This window comes from Melozone crissalis, unplaced genomic scaffold, assembly GCF_028551555.1.
Source record: "Melozone crissalis strain CALT ecotype California unplaced genomic scaffold, PUWL_Pcris_2 ptg000023l_1, whole genome shotgun sequence".
Classification (NCBI taxonomy): domain Eukaryota; kingdom Metazoa; phylum Chordata; class Aves; order Passeriformes; family Passerellidae; genus Melozone; species Melozone crissalis.
Window position 1 is genome coordinate 39,249,265 of NW_026535801.1, and position 23,107 is coordinate 39,272,371.

At 42.4% G+C, this 23,107-nt stretch overlaps 1 protein-coding gene across 2 annotated transcripts in view; it reads left to right on the forward strand.

Annotated features, from left to right (window-relative positions):
* Positions 1-23,107, forward strand: part of ACVR2A (activin A receptor type 2A) — a 56,188-nt gene that overhangs the window by 20,132 nt on the left and 12,949 nt on the right. For both annotated transcript variants that reach the window (XM_054277855.1, XM_054277856.1), the window contains exons 2-4: positions 14,390-14,597; positions 16,319-16,428; positions 17,873-18,027. In XM_054277855.1, coding sequence (XP_054133830.1) covers positions 14,390-14,597; positions 16,319-16,428; positions 17,873-18,027 — 473 coding nt within the window. The remainder of the gene's footprint in view (positions 1-14,389; positions 14,598-16,318; positions 16,429-17,872; positions 18,028-23,107) is intronic.

Sequence of the window (23,107 nt, forward strand, 5' to 3'; positions counted from 1 at the left end):
CTCTACCTGAATACTTGTAATTTGTTTTAACTTAAAGAATTGTGGTGGAATTGATCAGATAAGCAAATTAAAAATTGGCCAGAAAATAGATTGCCTTGGTGTGGCTCTATGAGGTGCTCAGTTAAATGAGAAAATAACACCAAGAAATGAACTTAAATATATATTATGTATATACCTCTCATAGTATATATTATATTATATAAATTAGTATATATATTATTATATATAGTATATATATTATATATACTATATATTTTATGTATTATATAATATATATTATATATACTATATATAATATAGTATATTATATATATACTATATATATTATATTATATTATATTATATTATATTATATTATATTTTATTATATTATATATATATAGTATATATATTATTATATATAGTATATATAGTATATATATTATTTATATTAGTATATATATATTATATAAATACCCCTCATAGCATATGAGGGTATTTCTCCAAGCATTCCAATTTCCACAGGTGTAGGAGTTTCAGAAGGTGTGCAGAGCCTCCCTTTGTTCAACTGCTTTTTGTGGGAGGTTAAAGTTACATTAAAAAATAAGAAAAGTGTTGTCAGTAGGCCTAAAGATAGGAAATTCTTAAAATAGCTGAGGCAGATGAACTCCAGCACTCCAGGAACGCTGCAGAGCTCCAGGAGATGCTGCAGCCTGAGCAGGGAGAACAACCCAGGTGCTTTTGCACAGAAATTCAGTGAAATCTCCTCTCCTCAGGGTGGGATGAGTGACTGGGGCTTTGCTGCTGCAAAACCTGAGAGCTGCACCAGACTGGGGAGGATTTGGGGAAAAAGGCATTCAGAATTCTCTCTTTGTCTATGAATTTGTGGGGACACCGAGGAATGTCACCCAGGAGCAGCAGCATGGCCAGCAGTGCCTGCAGGGAGATCTCCAGAAGGGAGCTGCAAAGGGATCTCCAGCTGAAAGGTATCAGTAGAAATCCTAAAACTCCTAAAAATCCTAAAAATCCCCTTTTTCAGTGAATGCTGCTGCAGGGGAGGCTGCACACTCTGCCTGCTCTGAGCTGAGGAATTTAACACCCAGGTTTTTGAGTAAGACTCATAAATTTTGGATTTGCTGCTGCGTTTCACGAGCTCTCCTGTGGGATGTGGGGCTGCTGGAGAAGCTGAGTTCAGTGCAGAAATTCCCAGTTTTGTTCTGTGCCTCTGTGGGTTTATAATGTTGTAAATTGTCACAGCTGTTGCCTCAGGGTTGGAAGATGATGGATTTTTTTTTTTGTGGATTTGTCTCTGCCAGGCTCTTGTTGAAGGGTAGATTGTATGAAAACCTTGGCAGAAGGGAAAACTTTAATGCAAGACACTTTAAATAAAATAAATTAAATTATTGCTAGTGAGTAGGCAAAATCATAAGGGAGAATGGACCAGAATATAAGCAAAATAAAGCAAGGTAAACAAGGAATAAATTGCTTTCGTATAGAAAGATGTGCATTATCACATAAACATTCTATATGTAGATATGCACCATCTCTCCAATTTTTAATTCCCCTCTAAAGTGCAGGAGCGAGATAAACTTTTTATAGAAAGAAAATTAAGGAAAGCTGATTATTTATATTCTCAAGTTATTTTCTAAAGCTAAAGAAAACTGTACAGAAAATCTTTCACTTTATTGCTGTCTGCTGAGTTATGGTCTGAAATGCAGAAGAGCAAATCAGAACTTAATCCAATATTTTGAGAATTCCCACTCTGTAGCAGTGATGTAAAATAATTGTTACTGTTCACCAGGCTTCCTTACCAATACTTTATTCCATTTTTTTGTCCGGGGAGCTCTGCAAATATATTTCAAATTACATCAGCTTATTTCAAAGTGCAGAGAACAGCTTTGTAATCAGTGATAAATATCTAATTTAAAGATAATTAAAAACGCTTGTCACATAGAAGCATATGACTTTTAAGTAAAAGTTGTTTCTGCTTGCTTGGGAGGTGATAAGATTGTGGACTAAATGTGATTAATGTTCTTTGCAGATGTTGCTTTATATGCTTAGGCTTTCAAAGTAAAGCAGTCTAGACTGTCTGTCTGCATTCTCCTGCAGCTTTGATCTTGATTAAAACTGGTTCTATTACATTTATCATCTTCCTTTCTCCAATGCCAGAAACTCTCTTAACTGCTTTTTTCTATCTGTATTTGTTTGGAGAGAAAAGGCTGAGTATCATCTCTAACTGCTGGAAAAATGGCACATTTGGATACCTTCAGCAAGAGCAGAAATGGGGATTTTCTATCTGGAAAGGCTTTAAGGAGTGCTTTGGGTTATTCAGATGCAGCAATGTGGTGCTGAGCAGGGAGGGAGCCAGGTGAGCCCTGGGTGGGTTTTCCTGCTCTGGATGCAGATCTGAGGGCAGGTGCTGCAGCTTTGATCTGATCTGTGGCGCTCTGGCACTGCTGATGTGCCGATATCGCTGCTCAGGGGAGATTTCTGTGCCCCATTTCCACCTGCCAGCCCTGGCCATGGAGCTGCATTGCTTCAGGCTCCTGGCCAGGGTCAAACACAGCCAAGTGCCCAAATAAAGCACATTTTCTGGGGTACAGTTTCAGTTCTGTGTGGCAGCAGAGGAGCTGAAGGGGGGGAGTTCCTCACATCTCTGTCAGGGGTTAAATCTGTGCCTGTGCCTTTAATGAAGTAAATTCTGTCAAATTTACTTCATTAAAATTTTGCAGCCCAAACCAGTCCCAGGGTTTTGAAGATAAATAGCAGATTTAACCCCTCACATCTCTGTCAGGGGTTAAATCTGTGCCTGCTCAGGGACGTGAGCTGCTCCTCATTTGTGTGCACCACTTACAGCTGATTTCTCCAAGAGCTGAAATATTCACATTTGTTCCCTTCTTTATTCATTAGGATTGTTTAGGGCCCATTTGAGATCTTGATGTAAAGTGTTTTCTTAAGAAGAACACCCAACATGGAAATTTAAACCATTTTTAAGTGCTTTAGGCAGGTAAGAGAAATAAACCCCACTGTCCTGGATTATTTTTGTATTGATTTGATTCTCATGTTAGGTCAGAGCTGATTTGTTTAAAGCAGCTGTTACAGGAGTGGCTGAATTTAATGTTTTAATGACAATAAATGTGCTGGGTGGCCAATATTTATGGGCAAGTTTGAAATGAAGGTAAACCTTTAATACCCAAACAATTTGTTGGTCGGTCAGTAAAACATTTTGGGTAGTTCTGTTAAATAAATATTCAAGCTGCATGGGGTTTGTTTTGTATTTCAATTCTTGTTGGTGCCTCCACTGAGTGCTTTATTCCAGTCTGTTGGTTAGATTTGAAAAAACATTTGTAGCTTCTAGACCACAGTGGTGTCTTAAATCCAAGTTTGGGAACATGAGCTCATCCAATACACAAAACAATGAAGAAGTAAGCAGACAATAAGTTAAATAATATTTAGCTGTCAAAAACCACTTGGAAATCCATTATAGGAGGCACTGAGTTGTGCATTGCTCTGTATTTGGTCATTACTTAATTTTTTCCCCTTGATCTTTATGAATTCTAAAATTGTTGTGGCTTTGTTGTGACTTAGCAGTGATTTAAAATTTATTTTTCTTCAGTTCTGTAGCAAAAAAATAATATTTCTGTGTTGCAGCAGGGTTATCATCGTGGAGATCTGTAATCTTGCCTGAGTGTTGATGCAGCATGGGGGGGAAATAATTTAAAAGAAAATATTTTAATGCAAGTCTCAGCCAGCAGATGTGGATTGCCCCTGATTTAAAAGCATCACCCAGTACAGAAGTGATGAACTGGTTAAACTGGAGCTGCTGTTCTAAACATAGATCCTGGTTGGGATCTGTGAGGGACTCCTGAAGTCATTCCTACCAAAATTCCTGTAAATGATCTCAATATTCCAAATCAGCAATTGGGAAGTTACCACTGCAGGGCTGGTACAAGGGGTTTGTAACAAATGGGGCTTTTTAGGGTTTCTTGCCAAGGGAAATGAAGCAGAACTGGCTCAGCTGAACACTCGGAGGCAAATTTTGTATTGAAACTGAAACAGTTTGGGATTATTGTGCTGTGTCAGGTGTGGGCTGTAGGATCAGGGGGTGTTTTACCAAAATTCAAATATCCAGTAACACTTTTTGGTTCTGGATACTTTTCCTAACAAACAGTGATGCTCTGTTGGCTTGCATTCCCCATAGCTTGTGTGAATGGTTCCTAAATGAATTTCATTTAATTAATTAATTTTTAAATGTTTAGATGCTTAAAACCTTTAAAATGTGACTCAATTTTTCATACTTAGAGATATTCCAGGAATAACCTTGAGTTTCTACAAGGTATTTTTGTGCTGTTTAATGAGATTGACATCAAATTTATTGTTACTCATAGAGAACTAGAAAGAAAAATATTTTGGTCTTTTTTCTTTAGTTGGATTTTTCCTTGATGTTAGTAGGTTATTAGATATTTCCTTGATGTTAGTAGGTTAATAATATATAAATTACTTGATGTTAGTAGGATATATATATGTGTGTATATATATATGTGTGTGTGTGTGTATACATATATATATATGCGTATATATGTGTGTATATATATGTATATACATATATATATATATAATTTTTTTAAGTCCTCTAAATTTGTATTTTAAGGAATAGGGAGATCATTTACAGATTGTTAGAATTGATTGAACTACAATTCTTTCTAATGAGATGTTTTCTTAAGAAGAACACCCAACATGGAAATTTAAACCATTTTTAAGTGCTTTAGGCAGGTAAGAGAAATAAACCCCACTGTCCTGGATTATTTTTGTATTGATTTGATTCTCATGTTAGGTCAGAGCTGATTTGTTTAAAGGAGCTGTTGCAGGAGTGGCTGAATTTAATGTTTTAATGACAATAAATGTGCTGGATGGCCAATATGTAGCACATTTTAAAGTCCCTACTACAGATTTATGCTCTGAAAAGAGTTTTAAAATGGTAATTTTAAATTTCTCCCCTTTCCAGTCACTTGTTCCTAAAGTTCTGATAAAAAATACAAAAAGAGTTAAGTTTTAATATTAATTTGTTGACTTCAATAACCTCTTTTTGATCTTGAAATGCTTCTTTTTTGGATTTGTTCTTTTGGGTGTCAATCTGGGTACAATTAGTATTAGTAGTAACATTACTATTAGTTTAGTAGTAACATTAGTATTAGTAGTAACATTAGTATTAGTTTAGTAGTAACATTTTTAAGAAGAGGATGAGTGGATAGCAAAATCAGCTTCATGAGAATCCATAAAGACTTGAGAAATTGAACAGAAAAATAGTTTTTTATTGAGGTGCATGAGGAACTTGCTTTGCCGTTCCATTGCTGTTTTCTTCTTCTGAATCTTAAATAAATTATATTTTCTCTAGTTTACTGGTCACTTAGATCCAAATTTGTTGTCTGTAAAACCAGTTCTGATAGTGACTTGTAGTGAAATCTGTCAGTTCTCATTCCTGAGGGGAGCTCACTTGGAGTGGCTTTGGAGCGTGGCAAGGTGATGATGGGGTTTAAAAATGCTGAATATTTAAATTAGGAGTGAAAACATTTGCTTAACGAAGCCTCCATAAGGAAGTTGCACTGAGTTTCCCTTAACCCATTGAAAACAAGTCCAGAATAAGAAACTTGAGGCAGAAAAGTCTCATTCCTGTTTTGTTCCCTCCTCAGGTGCCGGGAGCTGCTGCTGGGGCTGAGCCCTGAGCTGTGTTTGGAGGGGCTCTGAGGGGCTGTGCTGGCCGTGGCAGCAGGCTCTGCCTGTAAACAGGGCTGTGGCCACCTCCAGAAATGGGATTTTTCACTTAATCTGCAGATTACAGTCTGGCAAAATGAGGCAGCCTCAGAGGGGACAAAGAAAATCCATTTCAAGTGACAAGTGACAGCCACTTTAGCTGGAGGTAAAGAGGCAGTTGTGCTGGGTTCTTACATGTGATCAACACTGATTTCAGAGCATGAGGACACAAATTTTAAAACTCTTCCAGTGGAGACAAGGTTTGGAGTTTGATCTCAACAGGACTGGGCAGTAGAAATGGAATTAAACAGGCCCAGTGAAGTTTGGGGTTGTGTAGATGTTTTTACTTTAGGAGCAGAGCTCAGCAGTCACAAACAGATCAGTATTTTTGTGCTGATAGGTGTTTACTCACATGTGTAGTGCTGCAGCTGACATTTATTGAAGGAATTACTTGCACTCATTTGTGCCACTCCAGCTGTTTGAGGCTGCACAGCCCAGTTGGGTTTTTGGTTGTGCTGCAGCTCCAAATGCTTTTCAGACAGGGCTCGTGCACCAGGGCAGACACCACGAGCTGCCAGTGCCATCCTTTAGTGATGCAGTGATCCCAGAGTGCTTCTGTGGGAATGTTTCCCACAAACAAACCCAATATCCATCCTGAGAAATCCTTGGAAATGGCTGAGTCCTGCCTGGAGTTCTGGCCAAGCGTGAGCAGGATGAGCTTGGGAAGTCCTGGTGGGATGAGGTGGGGAAATGGAAATGAAAATGGAAATGGAAATACAAAACCCCCAGGACCATGGGCTGTGTGGAGTCAGGACTGAAGCTCAGTGGGACAGTTCTCCATCAATCATTTGGAGAGTTGGAAGAGGAGGGGTGAGCAAAGTTCCCAGCTCAGTGGAGCAGGAACATGGAAAGGTTGGAGTTTCCCAGCACTGAGTTCTGCCTTTTCCCCTGCACTTACCCTGTTTGCCTGCAGCTCCCAGGTAATCCCTGTGTGTGTTTACACAAATGTGGGACCTGTCTCTCCTCCTTTGAGCTGCCATCTGGACAAGGGCAGCTGGAGCTTGTCTGGCTGGGCACTGACCATCCAGCTCCTGCCCATGAGCTCAGCACTTGGGAAAAAGGAAAAACATACAGCTGATGCTTTAAAAAGTAAAAAAAACCAACAAAACAAACAACAAAACTGGTTGTAAGTATGTTTAGGCTGGGGTTTTGGTTGTAACCACAGAAAAAAAAGAGAAGTATAATGATGGCTAAAGAATTAAAATGTAAATAAGAAGCTTGATCAGCACATGGAGGAGAACTGGGTGGTGTTTTTGCTTGCAATAGCACCGAGTGGGACACGACACCCACAGAGAGATTTGCTGGAGAGCTGAGTTGAAGGCAGCATCACACTGGTCCTGTTGTCTTTTAAATAGTTACATAAGGTCCTGTAAGACAGAAAAAGAAGTGGGGGTTGGATATATCATGTGGAGGAAACATCAAATGTGGAGTTGGATGCTTGCCTCTTAGATGTCTTGACTGTGTTTTTGTTTGACTTGGTGTGTGGTTCTGTTTGCTTTGCAGTCAAACTGGTATATTTGCATTGTGCTTGGCTGATTTGGGAGGCAAAAGGTAGAATATTTTCTTGTAATTAGCCTGAATGAACTCTCCTGGGTGTGTCTTTGAGGGGTCAGGAGGGAGTCTGTGGAGAGGAGACTCCTTCTTTGTGTTTATAAATGCAGGTGAAATATTGACACTGATCCTGTTGAGCCCCTGGAAGGTGGGTGAAACAAACAGTGCATGAGGAGAGCTGGAGAAAATGTTATTTCCTGATCCTCTCTGTCAGCCTAAGCAGGGAATGAAATTTGAAGACAGCTAAAATTGACAGCTAAAATGAAGCTTTCCCAATGCTTTTAATGAAGTGATTAATATGTCCGAATTTCCCATCTCCATGAGGCTGCAGGAATTTCAACCCTCCATTGGAGAAAATTCCAAATGTTTCATAGCTCACAAGTTCTCAGGAAGTTTTGTAGCTCAGAGAAGAACCTCCACAAACAGCAACCCCAAAAAGGATCATTTTGATCCCAAACCCTTTGGGGTTCCCAGCTGGCTGTCACTGAGAGGAGCTCCCATCTCTGCTGAGCTGCAGGATCGTGTGGGACTCTCAGATCAGAGCACAGCTCTGACAGGTATCTGAGATCATTCCTGGGAAACTCCCTGGCAGCTCCCAAAATAGAACTGCTGCTCTTGCCACCAGCATGAGAGTCAGCCCTGGGAGGGATTCATCCTTCCTGATGCAGCCTGTGTGTCCCTGGGTGGTTTATTTAGTGCTTAATTGGTGCCTCTTTTTGGGTTTAATAACAGCATTCCAGGACTCTGGGTGGGAATGGTGGCACTCCTGGCTGCACTGGGACAGAATCCCTGGCTCCTTCCTGGGCAGGAGGAGGTGATCCCTCCTGGATAATCAGGGTGCAGGTTTTAATGTCAAATTAATCAAGGTTTCTCATTATTATTATTCTTTATGTTTGGGTTTTGCACTGAGGAGAGGAGGATAATCCAAACTGGGAACTGGGTATTTCTGTTCTGCCTGTTTGATTATTCTTAGTTTTTTAGAGATGGGGCAGCTGAGAGGCATTTTAAAAGATTTTATTCTATTATCAGATGAAGAGTGAGACATAAGAGATGTAAAACTCTGTGACAATGGTCACAAGGGTTGCAGGGTGAAGAGAGAGGCGAGAATGTTGACCTCATGTTCAGAAGGCTTGATTTATTATTTTAGGATATATATTACATTATAGCTATACTAAAAAGAAATAGGAAAAGTTCTCAGAAGCTGGCTAAGCTAAGAATAGAAAAGAATGAATAACCAAGGTTTGTGTCTCAGCAGAGAGTGAGAGCAGCTGTGCCATGAGTGGTCAGTAAATCCAAACATCCACATGAGCCCAGTCCCAGGTGCACCTGTAGCATCCCACAGCAGCAGATAACCATTGGTTACATCTTGTTCCTGAGGCCTCCCAGCTTCTCAGCAGGGAGAAAAATCCCAAGAAAGGAATTTTCACAAAAGATGTCTGTGACAAAACTCAATGCCATTCTATCAAAAGCCAACCTATTTCTTGGTTACTCTTTGTCCCTATTCTCTTTTTTCCACCATCTGAATCTTGTAAAATTTAAACTTTTCAGTTTTGAGCCCTGTGTTACTGATATTGGAATATTTTAACCATCTGGAAATCGTGCCAGGAAGGGGACATTGGCCCAGCAGTGACCAAAAGCCACCTGAGATGAGAGCAGCCCCAGGCTGTGCCTCAAAGCCAAGCATTTCTGGGAGTTTTGGAATATGAATCCCAATATTACCAGTTACATGGTGCCTGGGCCAGTCTGACCCTTGCTGCTGGGCCAAAGGCAGCAGCTGTGGTGTGTCACCCCAGAGATACCTTTGGCTTGCTGGAGATTGCAGCTGGGCACTGAACAAGTCCAGGCTTGGTAGGAACTCCGTTTACCTCAGGAGAGCTTCAGGCGAATGGTGAGGAGGAAAGGAGATGGATTCTGCTGGAGGGTTTAATGTCCAGAGGTTTATTCCATGGTCACAGAGGTCTGAACGTGGGCAACTGCTCCAACAGAATCGTGACTGCACGCTCTGATTCACCTTTTAAGCTCGGGGACAGGGGGAGGGGAGGGACAGCTGAGCACCAACCAGGTGAGAGGGGCAGGGTCTCAGGGGACGAGGGACACCCAGACAGGCCAATGACCCCCAGGCCTGAGGAGCATCCTTTGAACTTGACCAACCACACGACGCCTTGCTGGAATGTTCAGCCTGATTGACAGGACTCACTCAGCAAGGGGGGCGAGGGGGAAGAGGTACAGGCACACCTGGGAGGTGACCTGGAAGTCTAAAATGGGACATTACAACACACCGCAACGTGGGAGCTTTGGAGCTTTTCCCTGCAGAGCTCAGCAGGCAGTGGCTGGGAGGTGTTTGTGCTGTGCTGCTCACACCTCACTCTGACAGCAGCGGCGTGTTTGAACTTGAAAACATCAGCCTGTGTTTTGCTGTGTTCCCTTGAAGTCAGCGAGTGTGAGAAATAACACTTAACTCCAAGGCTCTGGAGATTCCCAAAGGATGGCAATCTTTATCTCAGGCTGACAGCTCTTGGTGGCGCTTTAATTTCTGCCTAAAGAACAGAGGTGGCCACTGAGGCTTTTTCTCCATTTTCTGCCACGTGCTTTGCTCTGAAAGCATCCTGGAAAACTTGGCCGCAGAGATCTGGGGGTTTCCCACTTCCTGAAATCCAGGCTTAAATAAGGTATTTGGAAGTAGAAGGCAGAAAATGGAAGTTCTTTACAAAACCCCATTACAGCATTATTAATTTCTTCTATCAGCGGCACAAACTGCTGGGAGGGAACAAATTGGAAAAATAATCCCAGCTTTTTTTTTTGTTTTTCCTTCAGCAAGAGCACCATGCAAATAAACCCAAGATATATCTATATATGTAAAATAACATCATCAAGTGGTTAGAGCAGCTGATTTACTTTCCATACTGTAAGTCCAGAAGACTCAGAGTAAAAAAAAATGTTGGTTTTTTTTGGTTACTGACCACCAAGCAAAGTGCAAGGGGTTTTTAACCATACAGATATTATTCCTCTCACCTTCCCCCTCCTCACTCTCAGTTCTGGTCCCTGTTTTAGGTGACATCATCCTCCATGGTTTCCACTCTGCTGTAGAGCCTTTGGCTTGATCATCCTTCAGTTTTCCAGCACTTTATTCTTCTCTCCTTCTTTTTCAGAAGTGTTATCTCAGCTACAGAATTTCATACTTCCATGGCAGGCTCATCCTTACAAATTTTCCATTTTGAAAAGGTGTGAACTGCAAAAAAAATTGAAATATTTTCCAAGTATATGATGAGATATCTTAGCAAATACAGATTTCCTGTTGCTCCCCCCACTCCAATCCTGCAGAAAAATGCAGCTCTTGCTATACAAAACTACACTAAAACTTACCAAGTTTTCCTTTGTTCAAGTTGCAAACTCATTTATTTTTAAGGACTATTTTAGAAAAAGAAAGCAGCTTTGTGGACCATCAGGTTAATCTTTAAATTTGGAATATTCCCGGGCAGGGTGGCAGCAGTGCAGGTGATTTGTTACCTCACTGCCTTGTTTATCTTTTTTGCAGTTCTTGCCTTGCCTGAGTTAATTGCTGCTGTGTTTGGATTTAATGAATGTACTTTGGCTCAGCTCATCTGAAGTACAGTCCTTGTGTGACCTGGGAGCATTGAGAACAGTGATAATGGCACTAATATTAGTCTAAAAATCAACAAAATCAGTTTGGGGACACCGTGGCATGGAAAAGGAGGACAGAATCCTTTCTCTTGGAACTCACTTTGCTTTATTAGGTTGGAAATAACTTCTTTCTTCTTCCTTTGAGAAACATTCCCCTGGGTGTTATCAGAAAAAATAAGGAATGATAAAACCCTGCTTCCTGCTGCAGGAACATCAAAGCTGGGCTTTTTTAGTCTATATTTGTAGTCTGTTCTTAGATATATTTGTGGGGCTAGGAAGTGTTTGAGATCACTGTGGAAACAAATAGAATAACACACATGGGCAAGCACTTGCAAAAGGTACCTGTGCAGCAGCGAAGGTTTTTTGTGTGAGGTGTTAATTCTATTTATGCTGCATTTTCTGTTCCTTTCTGCTCCTCTGGAACAGCGTGTTACAATGCTGGTATTTTGGTGAACGGGCCATTCTATCTATAAGCTACTCAGTCCCTGTGGTGCTCTGCTGGTTCATTCTAATAAACTGCTCCATTCCTTGTATTTCAGTACTTAAAGAGTTCAAATTCATCTCCAATATAACACAATTTAAGTAACCTTTTGTTACAGGCAGAGCTATCTGCCAGACTGAACCTCACCCTCCAGTTCTTTTATATATTGTACATTTTCTAGGGAATAGCAAAAAAAAAAAGTGTCCTTGGCACCATTAAACTAATCTTTGCAGGCTTTTCATCAATTTTCATGACTTCAGCTTGAAAATGTTGTTACATTTCATAAAGCAGTGAGAGATCACAGATTGAGCTCCCTTTGCCCTTTGTGTCTTTCCGTGGTGTCACCAACTAATCACGCAGCAGAGCAGGGTTTGGAGCGAGGGGAGGACGTGGGAAGTGTTGAAGTCTTCCCTGGGAAGGGAGGGACATGATCATTCTCACATCTCAGATGAAGACTCAGGAAACATTCCTGCAGCACAGACCATGGGCTTGTGCTGCTCAGTGTTGGGTTTGGTGGGTAAAGCTGGATGATGAACTCCCAGGAGGTTCTGTCCTGTTTTTGGGGATACCTGTAGGAGACAATTCCCATTCCATCCAGCCCCTTTTCCCAGTGATCCTTCCTGAATTAAGGCCGTGTCAGTCCGTAGGAGCTGTGCACTGTTTGCCCCTTTTTAATTAAAAACTGGTGGATTTTTTCAGTCATTCAGTCTCTCTGTTTGGGAAATGGCAGGCAGTGCTTCCAGCTCCTCCTGGGGTGAGGTTTTCCAGGCTGCTCTTGAGCTGTCTGATGGAATTGCTCCCAGTTCTGCTGTTTCCTGTATTAAGAGTGGTTCAGAAGTTCAAATGTTGGTTTTGTTCCCCCAGTGCAGCTGTGGTGGATGGACAGAGTGTGAGGGATGGAGCAGCACTGGGATGGGATTACACAGATACCCAGTGGGATCCAATGTGCCCAAACTAAACTCAATCCTGTATTTAATGCCCTTTGCTTTCCCAATGTGTTTTCCCCCCAAGCTTTCAGACCTCATGTTCCATCCCCTGCTGGAGTTTGGTTTCTTTCAGCAGCACCATTTTGCTTTTTGAGATTCAGGGATTGGTTTCTGAGGACCTGGCAGTTCCCTGTGCACTCAGAATGGACACAGCAGTTCCATTAGAGACCTGCTCTGCCTGATAAATTCACTTTATTGTAAATGCCAGCTGCCCTTGTCCCCTGGGAGCTCCATCCCTGTGGAGGGGGTGGCAGAGCTGCTGGGAAGCAGATGGGCTCAGGGCTGCCTTCTTTGTGTGCTTCCCCTTCTCCTCTTGCCTTTCTTCCCGCACATCCCTGCTTTTCTGCTTTGAAGGATTAATCCAGGACTGTCCTGCTCTGCCCAAGCCTGGCCAGACCCATTGCAGGTGCCTGCTCAGGTGAGAAACCCCAACCAGATCCAAGGTCATTAAACCAACGGTGACTGCTGCCAGTCACTGACTGCAGCATTAATGGATGAAAAAATAGATGGGTAAGAAAACCTGAAAGAAAGAAGACAGGAACAAAGAGAATATTTATGCAAAGTTAGTTTTACTGCAGTTGCTGAATTTTATAAATTTCAGCTTGTCTGTGGTCCTTCAAAGCTGGGCTTGGCAGCAGGAGAAAAGCAATGGCACGTGTGAGAGAAATCCAGGACTTCTGCTTTATTGCACTGACAGAACCAAATTGTTCAATCTGTTGCCTCATCTGTTTCTTGCCATAGCTGAGAGCTGTAAAGGTCAGGCCGTGGCAGCACAAGGAATTTAATGGTTCCCAGGCCGCCCCTCACGGCGTTCCCAGCTGGCTCCTGCCCCTCTCCCATTGATCCTCCAGCTCCTGCCTATTTTGGGAACACGGGCAGAGCAAGGTGGGGCGCTCAGGATGGGCAGTGCTGGGCTCAGCTCTGGCTCCCTGTGCTGCTCTCCCAAGGCTCAGGTGGGAATAATCCTCATTCTGCTCAGGGATGGCTGCTGGCTCACACTTGTTGTGGTGTAGGACGTAGTGAGTGATGCAATAAATACGTCAAAAACTGCTGAGGGAAACCTTTTCTCTCCAGTCTGGTCTTCAGTGTGCTGGGCAATTAATGTCTTAAAAATTCTGAGTGTACAGATAAATACAGGCAAAGTGCTGTGGCATCCTCCTGAGCCTTCCTCAGTGAACCCTCTGGTTCTCCAGCTCCTCCATCTCCGTGTTCCCATGGCTTTAATACATGTGAAGTGGTGGGGCTCCCATGGAGACTGATGGCACGCTCTGGGCAGTGTCTGACCAGAGAAAAAAACAGAAATAAAAGGCAGTTCTTACTCCCTGCCTCTCTTGCTTCCCAACAACCCTTCACCTTTACAGAAGCACCTAATGGGTGCTTCACATCCCATTAGCTCTGAAGGGATCCCCACCAGAATCCCAGAAAGTTCCTAGATGGACCCTAAATGCTCTTTAAGGTCCTTTCCAACCCACACCATTCTGGGATTCTGTACCACTTGCCCCCAAACTTTTCTTGGCTTTTTTGGGGTTTCAGAGATGAGCTCCCTGCTCTTTTGGCTCCTGTAACAAGATAAGAAGCACAAATGCCTTTTGGTGAATTTTCCTGGCTAAAGCTCCTGGTTTGGTGAATATTTTAATTAAATCTTCCCTGCTCAGCATTCTAAATTTTCTCTGCTATTGCTATTCAGGGAGAAGTATTGCCATGACTTGTTCTTCATTTCTGCAAATCTTGCTAAGTTATGCAAGTCACTGTTTGACTTCACAGAAGATCTTTGTTTTACGTTTCAACACTTGGAATGCTGCTGAACTTTTGCGTGTTTTCTCTCTTTATTAAAACGGGGGGAGAGAGGGCACATTGCTACGTGCAGTAAATGATATTTTTATACAACCTGTGCCTGATCCTGCAGAATTCCATTGAGTTGTGCTTCCCATCCCTCCAGGTGCCATCCTGGGCAGGTCAGAAACACAGGAGTGCATTTACTACAACGCTAACTGGGAGAAGGACAAGACCAACCGCAGCGGGATCGAGCCCTGCTATGGTGACAAAGATAAAAGGAGACACTGCTTTGCCACATGGAAAAATATTTCTGGATCAATTGAAATCGTGAAGCAAGGCTGCTGGCTGGATGACATCAATTGTTATGACAGGTGAGTTTTCCTAGGAATTTTTGCAATTGATTTGTCACTGTAAACTCTTTTGCCTCTCCATAATTTCTACGTCATCCCCTCCACAACCAGTGAGTCTGGGAATAATTATTTAATTTTCAGATGCTCAGTTGTATTTAAGGACCAGATTCCATGTGAGTACATTGTTTTGTGTGCAGAATAACATGTTTTACCTTTTTGAATGTACCCAGGTATTTCATTTATTCTTTTTTAGTCCATTAATAATAGATTCTGTAGTGCCTTGTTATTGCCAAACAGTGCAAATGTAATTATTGCAACCAGGATGCAAAATCCTCTCGTTGATTTTTCCAAAGTCTTTAGAGTTGGAAAGTCAGCACTTTGTGTCTGCAATTTACCAGATCATGGAAGTATTTTGGCAGTTTATTAATAAGCTCAATGGCAGCTCTAAGAATATTCTAAATTTCCAGTTATTTTGTTGATAACAGATGGTCCAGAAAGAACCCACAAGCAGTAACAGCAGGACTTGGGGTTTGTTAGATGCTGCCTGAATAAAGGTTATGACTCTCTTAAGCAATGGTGTTGCAGCTTTTTTAATACTCTACTGGGTTTTATTGGCCCAAAACATTTATTATTTGGGAAGGCAGAGAATTAAGAAATAGATCCATTAAAAAGTATTGAGGAATTATTTCAGTAATTTTTATAGAAGTCTTCTTTTGTATTTCTTTAAAGTTGAATTTTTAGAAGAAAGCCTTGCATTCCTTTCTCCCAAATCAAGTTGTCCCTCAGCCCAGGATGTTTTCTGCTTTAATGGCAGTTTAAAGCTCAGTCCCACAATCTAAAAAAAATCCTAAAATCATGAGAATAAATTCTCCCTTGAGCAAAGAAAAGAAATTGGAAGAAGAAATGAAGCGCAGGAAGGACAGTGAGGAAGGAGCTGGAAGCTGAGCGAGTCCTCATTAAGTGACTTGTGCTAATCACAGGCAGTGCTGTGTTTGTCCAGAGCAGCCCAAATCTTATCTCTGGGAGCTGTGGGGGTGACTGCAAACAGCAGCAGATTCAGCACATCAAAGAGAAAATGTTCCCTGGAAGTCACAGGGCAGGGTGGCAGCCAGGGCTGGCTCTGGGGAGTAACCCCAAGTTTTGAAGATGAGCCCAAAAGCTCCCTGACAATCTTCAGCTGTGTTTAAAATCCTGCAGTATTTCTTCAGCCTTTTCCAGTTCTGCTGTCAGGTCGGCTCCTGCTGTTTCTTTCCTGATGGGAATAGTTTCAGCTTGTTTGTTAGCAGAATATTAATGAAAGAGCCATTCCTGCAGTTAATTCAGGGAATGAAATAAGCCCTGTCCCTGAGCATAATGTAGGCAGAGGAGATTGTGAAAATTTTATCATTTCTTTCTACAAATACAATAAAATTTAGAAATTCTCCTTCTCACTTATCTCCAGCCTTGTTTGATCACTTGCCTGTCCTGTTTAAATCTAGATTGTGAACTGTTCCTCAATCTGTTGGTGGTGGTTTTCTTTAACTTTGTCTTTAAAATGACAAAAATGTGTTTCTGCTTTAATAAATTTTCATTGCAATGTCAAATATCAAAATTCAATTTATCTCATTAGGTTTAGCTGTTGCTTTGGTCACGGCCGATTTAACAAAGTTCACCTTGGAAATTTAAAAGCTGGGCACATTTTTTTTTTAAACAAAGATAACCTAGCGCAAAATAAATGAACTTTTCCCCCTTTTCTCCTGCAGGAATGACTGCATAGAGAAGAAGGACAGCCCTGAGGTGTTTTTCTGTTGCTGTGAGGGCAACATGTGCAACGAGCGCTTCTTCTACTTCCCGGAGATGGAGGTGACGCAGCGTAAGTTCCTCCTGACTGCAGTGTTCCACATCCTGCTGTTCCAGCAGCTCACACTGGCCAAAAGTGCTGCCTTTGCTGCCTTGCCACAGGGCTCTGGGAGAGCTCTGGGCAGTGCCACTGCATTTATTCCACTTGGAAAGGTGCTTTCCTGTAAATTCAATAAAATGTAAAAATATAAAATGGACTTCAGCTCTTTCCAAGGGTGGGAAGGAAGGATAATGTGAAATACTTGCCTGGTTTAAGATATAGAAGTTATTGTCAAATATTACCTTAATTACATGGTTAAGCTCCTTTAAGGGTGTAAATTTCTGGGCCAAAAGCTTTCTCATCCCTGTGCCATCCTTGGGATGCTCCTTTTCTTCAGAGAGGAGCATCTTTCCAAGGGTGGGAAGGAAGGATAATGTGAAATAATCGCTTGGTTTAAGATACAGAAGTTATTGTCAAATCTTAACCTTAATTACATCGTTAAGCTTCTTTAAGGATGTAAATTTTTGGGCCAAAAGCTTTCTTATCCCTGTATCCCTGTGCCAGCCTAGGGATGCTCCCTTTCTTCAAAAAAGAAGAAAAAGAACAGAAAAGGTTCCTTTTCTTTCTTGTCTGTATCCCAGCTGGACCTTTTGAATTTCTCTGTAAATGGACACAATAACCTCTAAAAAGGGGAAAAGAATTTCCTCCCAGATCACAGGATCCTTGTGGGTTCTTCCACTCAGCATATTCTGTGGTTCTGAAAGACAATCAAATCAGCCAGACTTAAGAAATAATTATTTTAAAAAACAACAGCTGAAAGGTGATTTGATTTTTCTTGCCCATCTTCTTCCAGTCAGGAATCTGCTGGAAAACCAAGGGATGTTAATAACTGAGCTGCAACCAGCAAATGTCTCATGTACCAAATAGCCAGAGGAAGTTGTTCATGAAATGAAAGAACATTTTCTGCAAGATGAAAACAGCCTTTGTTGACCCAGGAGATATTGTTGTCATTTGTGTCAGTGGTGCTGCTGAGGCAATAATTGACATTCCTCCCTCTCCTGAGCCCTCTCTTGCCCCAGGGGCTGTGGCTGCCTTGGGAGCAGCTCCTGCTCCTGCAGAGCCTTTTCCGAGCTCCTGTGGAAATGTCTTCACCTGGAGAGCTCCTCCCTGCAGCCAGGCACAGGAGTGCTGGAGTCTGTTGCCAAATCTCTGTATTGATTGGGTTTAGTTCATTAGGTGGTGAATTCCTGCAGTTCCTGGGAGTCCAAGCACCCTCTGTAAGCTACTGGAAGCCCAGAATTGCACCAGGATCTGAGCTATCCCCCTGCTCTCCAGAGTGCTGCCTTCTAACCAGGTGTTACTTTGTGCTGGCTGATCAGGTCCTGGCAGCAGCTGTTAGCAAACCAGGCTGCTGCACATTTCAAACACTGCCTGCTTTTGTTCCTTAAAAGCTTTGTCTTTTTGCTTTTCCCTTCAGCAACTTCCAATCCTGTCACCCCGAAGCCACCTCTGTTCAACACCTTGCTCTACTCCTTGGTGCCTATCATGGGGATTGCAGTGATCGTGCTCTTCTCCTTCTGGATGTACAGACACCACAAGCTGGCCTATCCTCCCGTGCTTGTTCCCACCCAGGTGAGCCCCTGCTGCAGGATTTGGGGTTTTTGAGGGGCCAAACCATTCCTGAAGGGGATCTGTCTCATGGCTGGTCTCTCTGTTCCCCTCCTGATTTCCAGGTCCTAACGCTTGCTCTCCCCCAAAGCAGAGAATTAAGCTTTACTTCAACAGCCTTATTAATTATTCTTTGGTGAATAGATGAGCAACTATATCGTAGGAAGGGGACCAGGACACCAGCTGGTTCATCACAGGTCCAGTTTATTGAAGAAAGCATCAAACACTTATACAGCAAATAATAAGCTTATGAATATTCTGTAAGCCAAGCAAACTATTGGTTAAACTATACCATGAACTCTTCCTCATTCCTTAGGGGTTACATCTCTCTTTTCTCAAGTCTCTTTCACTATTTGTTATTATACTACAGCTAGGCCCAAGGACACGCTATCTTTGCAGGTGTAGGATTTGGAATTAGCCACAGCTTTGTAATTTTCCAGTCTCTAGCAGCTAAATTCCCAACACAACTACTTCATGTTTTTATGCATCTCTTTGTTTGGGAGGAGAAAAACTGAACACACAGTGAAGGCATGCTGAGGGCTGAGCTGTAATGCTCAGCTGGAAACAAAAAAAGAGTTCCCAGTTCATCTTGGCCATTTGAGGGGTTCAGCAAACAGCAGCTAAGAGAGGATGAGCTGTTTTTAAGGAAAACTAGAACTGGGATACAGGTGTAGGGAATGTTAAGAAAACCTTCATAGCTCAGCTCATGCACTGTGATTCTTGTCATATTTTTCCTCTTGTTTGTGTATTTTCTGTTTTGTCTCGAAACATTTCAGTTTAGGGGTGTTTTTGTCAAAAGGATGAGGTTGTGGGCTCCACACCTGAGTGTAACCTGACCATTGTGCACCCAAACAAACCTTCTGGTGTTCTTGTGTGTGAGATTCCTGTTTTGTCCTGAAACATTTCAGTTTTAGGGGTGTTTTTGTCAAAAGGATGAGGTTGTGGGCTCCTCACTGAGTGTAACCTGGCCATTGTGCACCCAAACAAACCTTCTGGGGCTCTGTGTGTGATATTCCTGCTTTATCCTGAAACATTTCAGTTTTGGGGTGTTTGTGTTTCATGTCAATAGGATGAGGTTGTGGGCTCCACACTGAGTGTAACCTGACCATTGTGCACCCAAACAAACCTGGTGTTCTTGTGTGTATGGAATTCCTGCTTTATCCTGAAATGTTTCAGTTTTAGGGGTGTTTGTGTTTTATGTCACAGGATGAGGTTGTGGGCTCCACGCCTGAGTGTAACCTGACCATTGTGCACCCAGACCCTAACCTGCACCCAGACAAACCTTCTGGTGTTCTTGTGTGTGAGATTCCTGTTTTGTCCTGAAACATTTCAGTTTTAGGGGTGTTTTTGTCAAAAGGATGAGGTTGTGGGCTCCACACCCGAGTGTAACCTGGCTATTGCACCCAGACAAACCTTCTGGGACTCTGTGTGTGATATTCGTGCTTTGTCCTGAAATGTTTCAGTTTTAGGAGTGTTTGTGTTTCATTTCGAAAGGATGAGGTTGTGGGCTCCACACCTGAGTGTAACCTGGCCATTGTGCACCCAAACAAACCTTCTGGTGTTCTTGTGTGTGGGATTCCTGCTTTGTCCTGAAACATTTCAGTTTTAGGGGTGTTTTTGTTAAAAGGATGAGGTTGTGGGCTCCTCACCCGAGTGTAACCTGACCATTGTGCACCCAGACCTTCTGGGGCTCTGTGTGTGGGATTCCTGTTTTGTCCTGAAACATTTCAGTTTAGGGGTGTTTTTTGTCAAAAGGATGAGGTTGTGGGCTCCTCACCCGAGTGTAACCTGACCATTGTGCACCCAGACCTTCTGGGGCTCTGTGTGTGGGATTCCTGTTTTGTCCTGAAACATTTCAGTTTAGGGGTGTTTTTTGTCAAAAGGATGAGGTTGTGGGCTCCTCACCCGAGTGTAACCTGGCCATTGCACACAGACCTTCTGGGGCTCTGTGTGTGGGATTCCTGCTTTATCCTGAAACATTTCAGTTTTAGGGGTGTTTTTGTCAAAAGGATGAGGTTGTGGGCTCCTCACCTGAGTGTAACCTGGCCATTGTGCACCCAAACAAACCTTCTGGGGCTCTGTGTGTTGGATTCCTGCTTTATCCTGAAACATTTCAGTTTTGGGGTGTTTGTGTTTCATGTCAAAAGGATGAGGTTGTGGGCTCCACACTGAGTGTAACCTGACCATTGTGCACTCAAACAAACCTGGTGTTCTTGTGTGTGGAATTCCTGGTGTTGGGAGGCTCCAGCTGATCCTGGAGCTGTAATCGGTGCCGCCACTGGAACTCCTCTTCCTTCAGTTCTGTCTGGAGATCCAACTGAGATTAGGAGGCTTTTATGGAAAGAGTCAAAGCAGGAAATTCTAGAGACCAAAGCAGAAAAGATGGAGAAAATGTGGTTGTGGAAATGAAGAGAGAAATGATTTGGATTTTTGCAGTAGGATTAATTTGAGCTTCCAACTCAATGCAGTGACCACAATACACGACCTGTCCTACAGTGATGATATTGATGATAAAAATGAATTTTTTTATCCTGGGATTTTTCCAGTGCTGCTGCCTGACAGGAGGGTGCTGCAGGAAGCAGCTTTGCCTGGGGTTGATAGCTCAAGTGTTTTGGTTTCAGTTTCTCAGTAATAGATAAGAGGAATTTGGGGAGAGGCAGTGGCCATATGTTGTTGCCAAATGAAAAGAACATAATTTAGAGGAAAAAAGTCTGTTTGCTGTCCTTGCAGAGAGGATTGCAGCTCCTCAGACTCCCTGCAATCTGTCAGCATAATTAGTTCATCCAGCTCCCATTTTATGGGTTTGGGACTTTACATCGACCCAGTGGTCTTTGCTGGGAGATCAAATTCATAACTGCTAATTGTGGGGATAATTCCAGTGTGGGATTGACTTCCTGAAGAAATTAAGTCATGGATAAAGCTATGGAAAAGCAAGAGAATGTTAAATATGTGTGAGGTATCAAGAACTTGAATTCTGATTCTCTCCCTCCTTTTGCTGCAGTTTTTTCCTTGCATGGATTGTGTTTGGGGCAGGATTGCCACCTCAATTTTTAATAAATAGGATAATCAGCTGCTGTGTTCATGCTCAGATTGTATCTTTGGGATAAATGTACCTTGGTGCTTGTGGGGCAACAACATTTTCCTATCTTGTGGTGAGCAGGCATTAAGGCTCATGTGGAAAGTCAGGAAAAGCCACTTGTGCCTGAAAAACTCCCCAGAATTATTATGTAAATCCAATATAAACACTCTCCCTGATGCAGCAGAGCAGTGGTTCCCACTTGAAATTTAATTACAGCTGCTTGGAACAGGAGACAGGGGAAGCAGGAAGGGAGGGAAAGGATTGGGAACTTTATAACCACGAATAAACTCTGAAATATTTGTGCAATTAATCTGTTAATAGTGTATTTAATAATTGGGGCATGAGTGGAGTTTTAGGCAAATGGATTTGGTTTAATTCTTTGTGTAGCAGTGGTAGAATGGACAGGTTGGATGTACAGCAGGAAAAACAAAGATTGTTCCATTTGAGATCCAGATAAAAGTTATCCCTTTTTCCTTGCTTTAGTCCCAGAAACAATGGGAACACTGAGCTGGTACCAAACTTCCAGGAAAAAATGAAAGAATGGATGAGGAGTAAGCAAAAGATAAAAATGAAGAAAAATAAGCAAAAGATAAAAATGAAGAATGAGAAATGGTGGAAGAATTTGGTGATAAGTAAAAGATTAGAGAGCAAAGGGAAAGAAATAGTTTGGAATATTTAAAAAGGAAAAAAAAAAGGCAAGAAATACACAGTGAGAAATGTTTGAACCTGTGAAGAGACATAAAGGACAATTAGTCTTGGCTTGTTTGTGCTGCTCACTGTGCCTCAGTGCTGTGTGGGGAGGTATCCAGTGAAAGCTGTCCAATTCCATCAAATCTGTCACTGCTGTGCTCTGCACTGAGTTATCAACAATCCATGTTTGCTGAAGGCATCTGTGTGTATGGCAAACACTTAGGAACTGTTCTGTTCCTTATTTCTGTTTCCTTTAGCAAACATAAATTGATAAAATTCACCCAAAGAATCAGATTGCTGTTTGAAATGTTTGAATGTGTGCATTTTTCTGCAGGAAGAGGTGCTGGGACCTGGTTCCTTTTCACTGGGGGATGGAGTTGGGTGTGAGCAAACATTGCCAATCAATCTGGGCTGAGGCTGGCAGGGGCAGCTCTGTTGTGCTCTCTTGTGCTCCCTGGCTCCTGGCACACCAGAGCTGGCAGTGCAGGTTCTCCAAGGGGCTTTTGCCACCCTGCAGCTGATGGGTGCCACTGTCACCTCCCTCAGAGCTGCCACCATCCCCCTGAGCAGGGAACCATTCACCCCCTGGGTGCCCAGCTGGGCAGGTGTCACTGCATCACTGCTGCTTTTTGGGCTCTGGGTTGGTTCTCAGGTAATCATTGTGTTGAGAGGCTTGAGAAAAGGCTTTGCAGCTTCGCTTCTTTGTGTCTTTGTGACCTGTTTGGGGATTTCTTCTGAAATGGTTGAGCTCTCTGGGCTCAGAGATGCATCAGGGTTTGGATTTCTGACCACAGGAATTCCTAAATCTGCCTGAGGCATTTGAAATTTCTGGGATGATCTTTCCACCCAGTTTCCTGCTGGAGAATGAAGAACTAAATCAGCTGCTCGGGTTTTTCCCATTTTGGTCTTCCAAAATCCACATTTTTTGTTCTTGTTGTTGTTACAGATATTTTAGTAGAAACATTTCAACACTAGAAAAATGTAAGGGAGAGGTTTGGGTTTTTGGAGAGGTTTGGGTTTTTGGAGAGGTTTGGGTTTTTTTTTTTAAAGGATTGAATCCAAACCTGGGAAGATTAATGGCTACTTGAAAAACACACCCAGGGAGAAGCCAGGTGCTTGTAGAAAATAGGAAAAGAGATGGGAAAGTTACTACAAATCAAGATCCTTGAATGTGAGGATGCATCAGGGTTTGGATTTCTGACCACAGGAATTCCTAAATCTGCCTGAGGCATTTGAAATTTCTGGGATGATCTTTCCACCCAGTTTCCTGCTGGA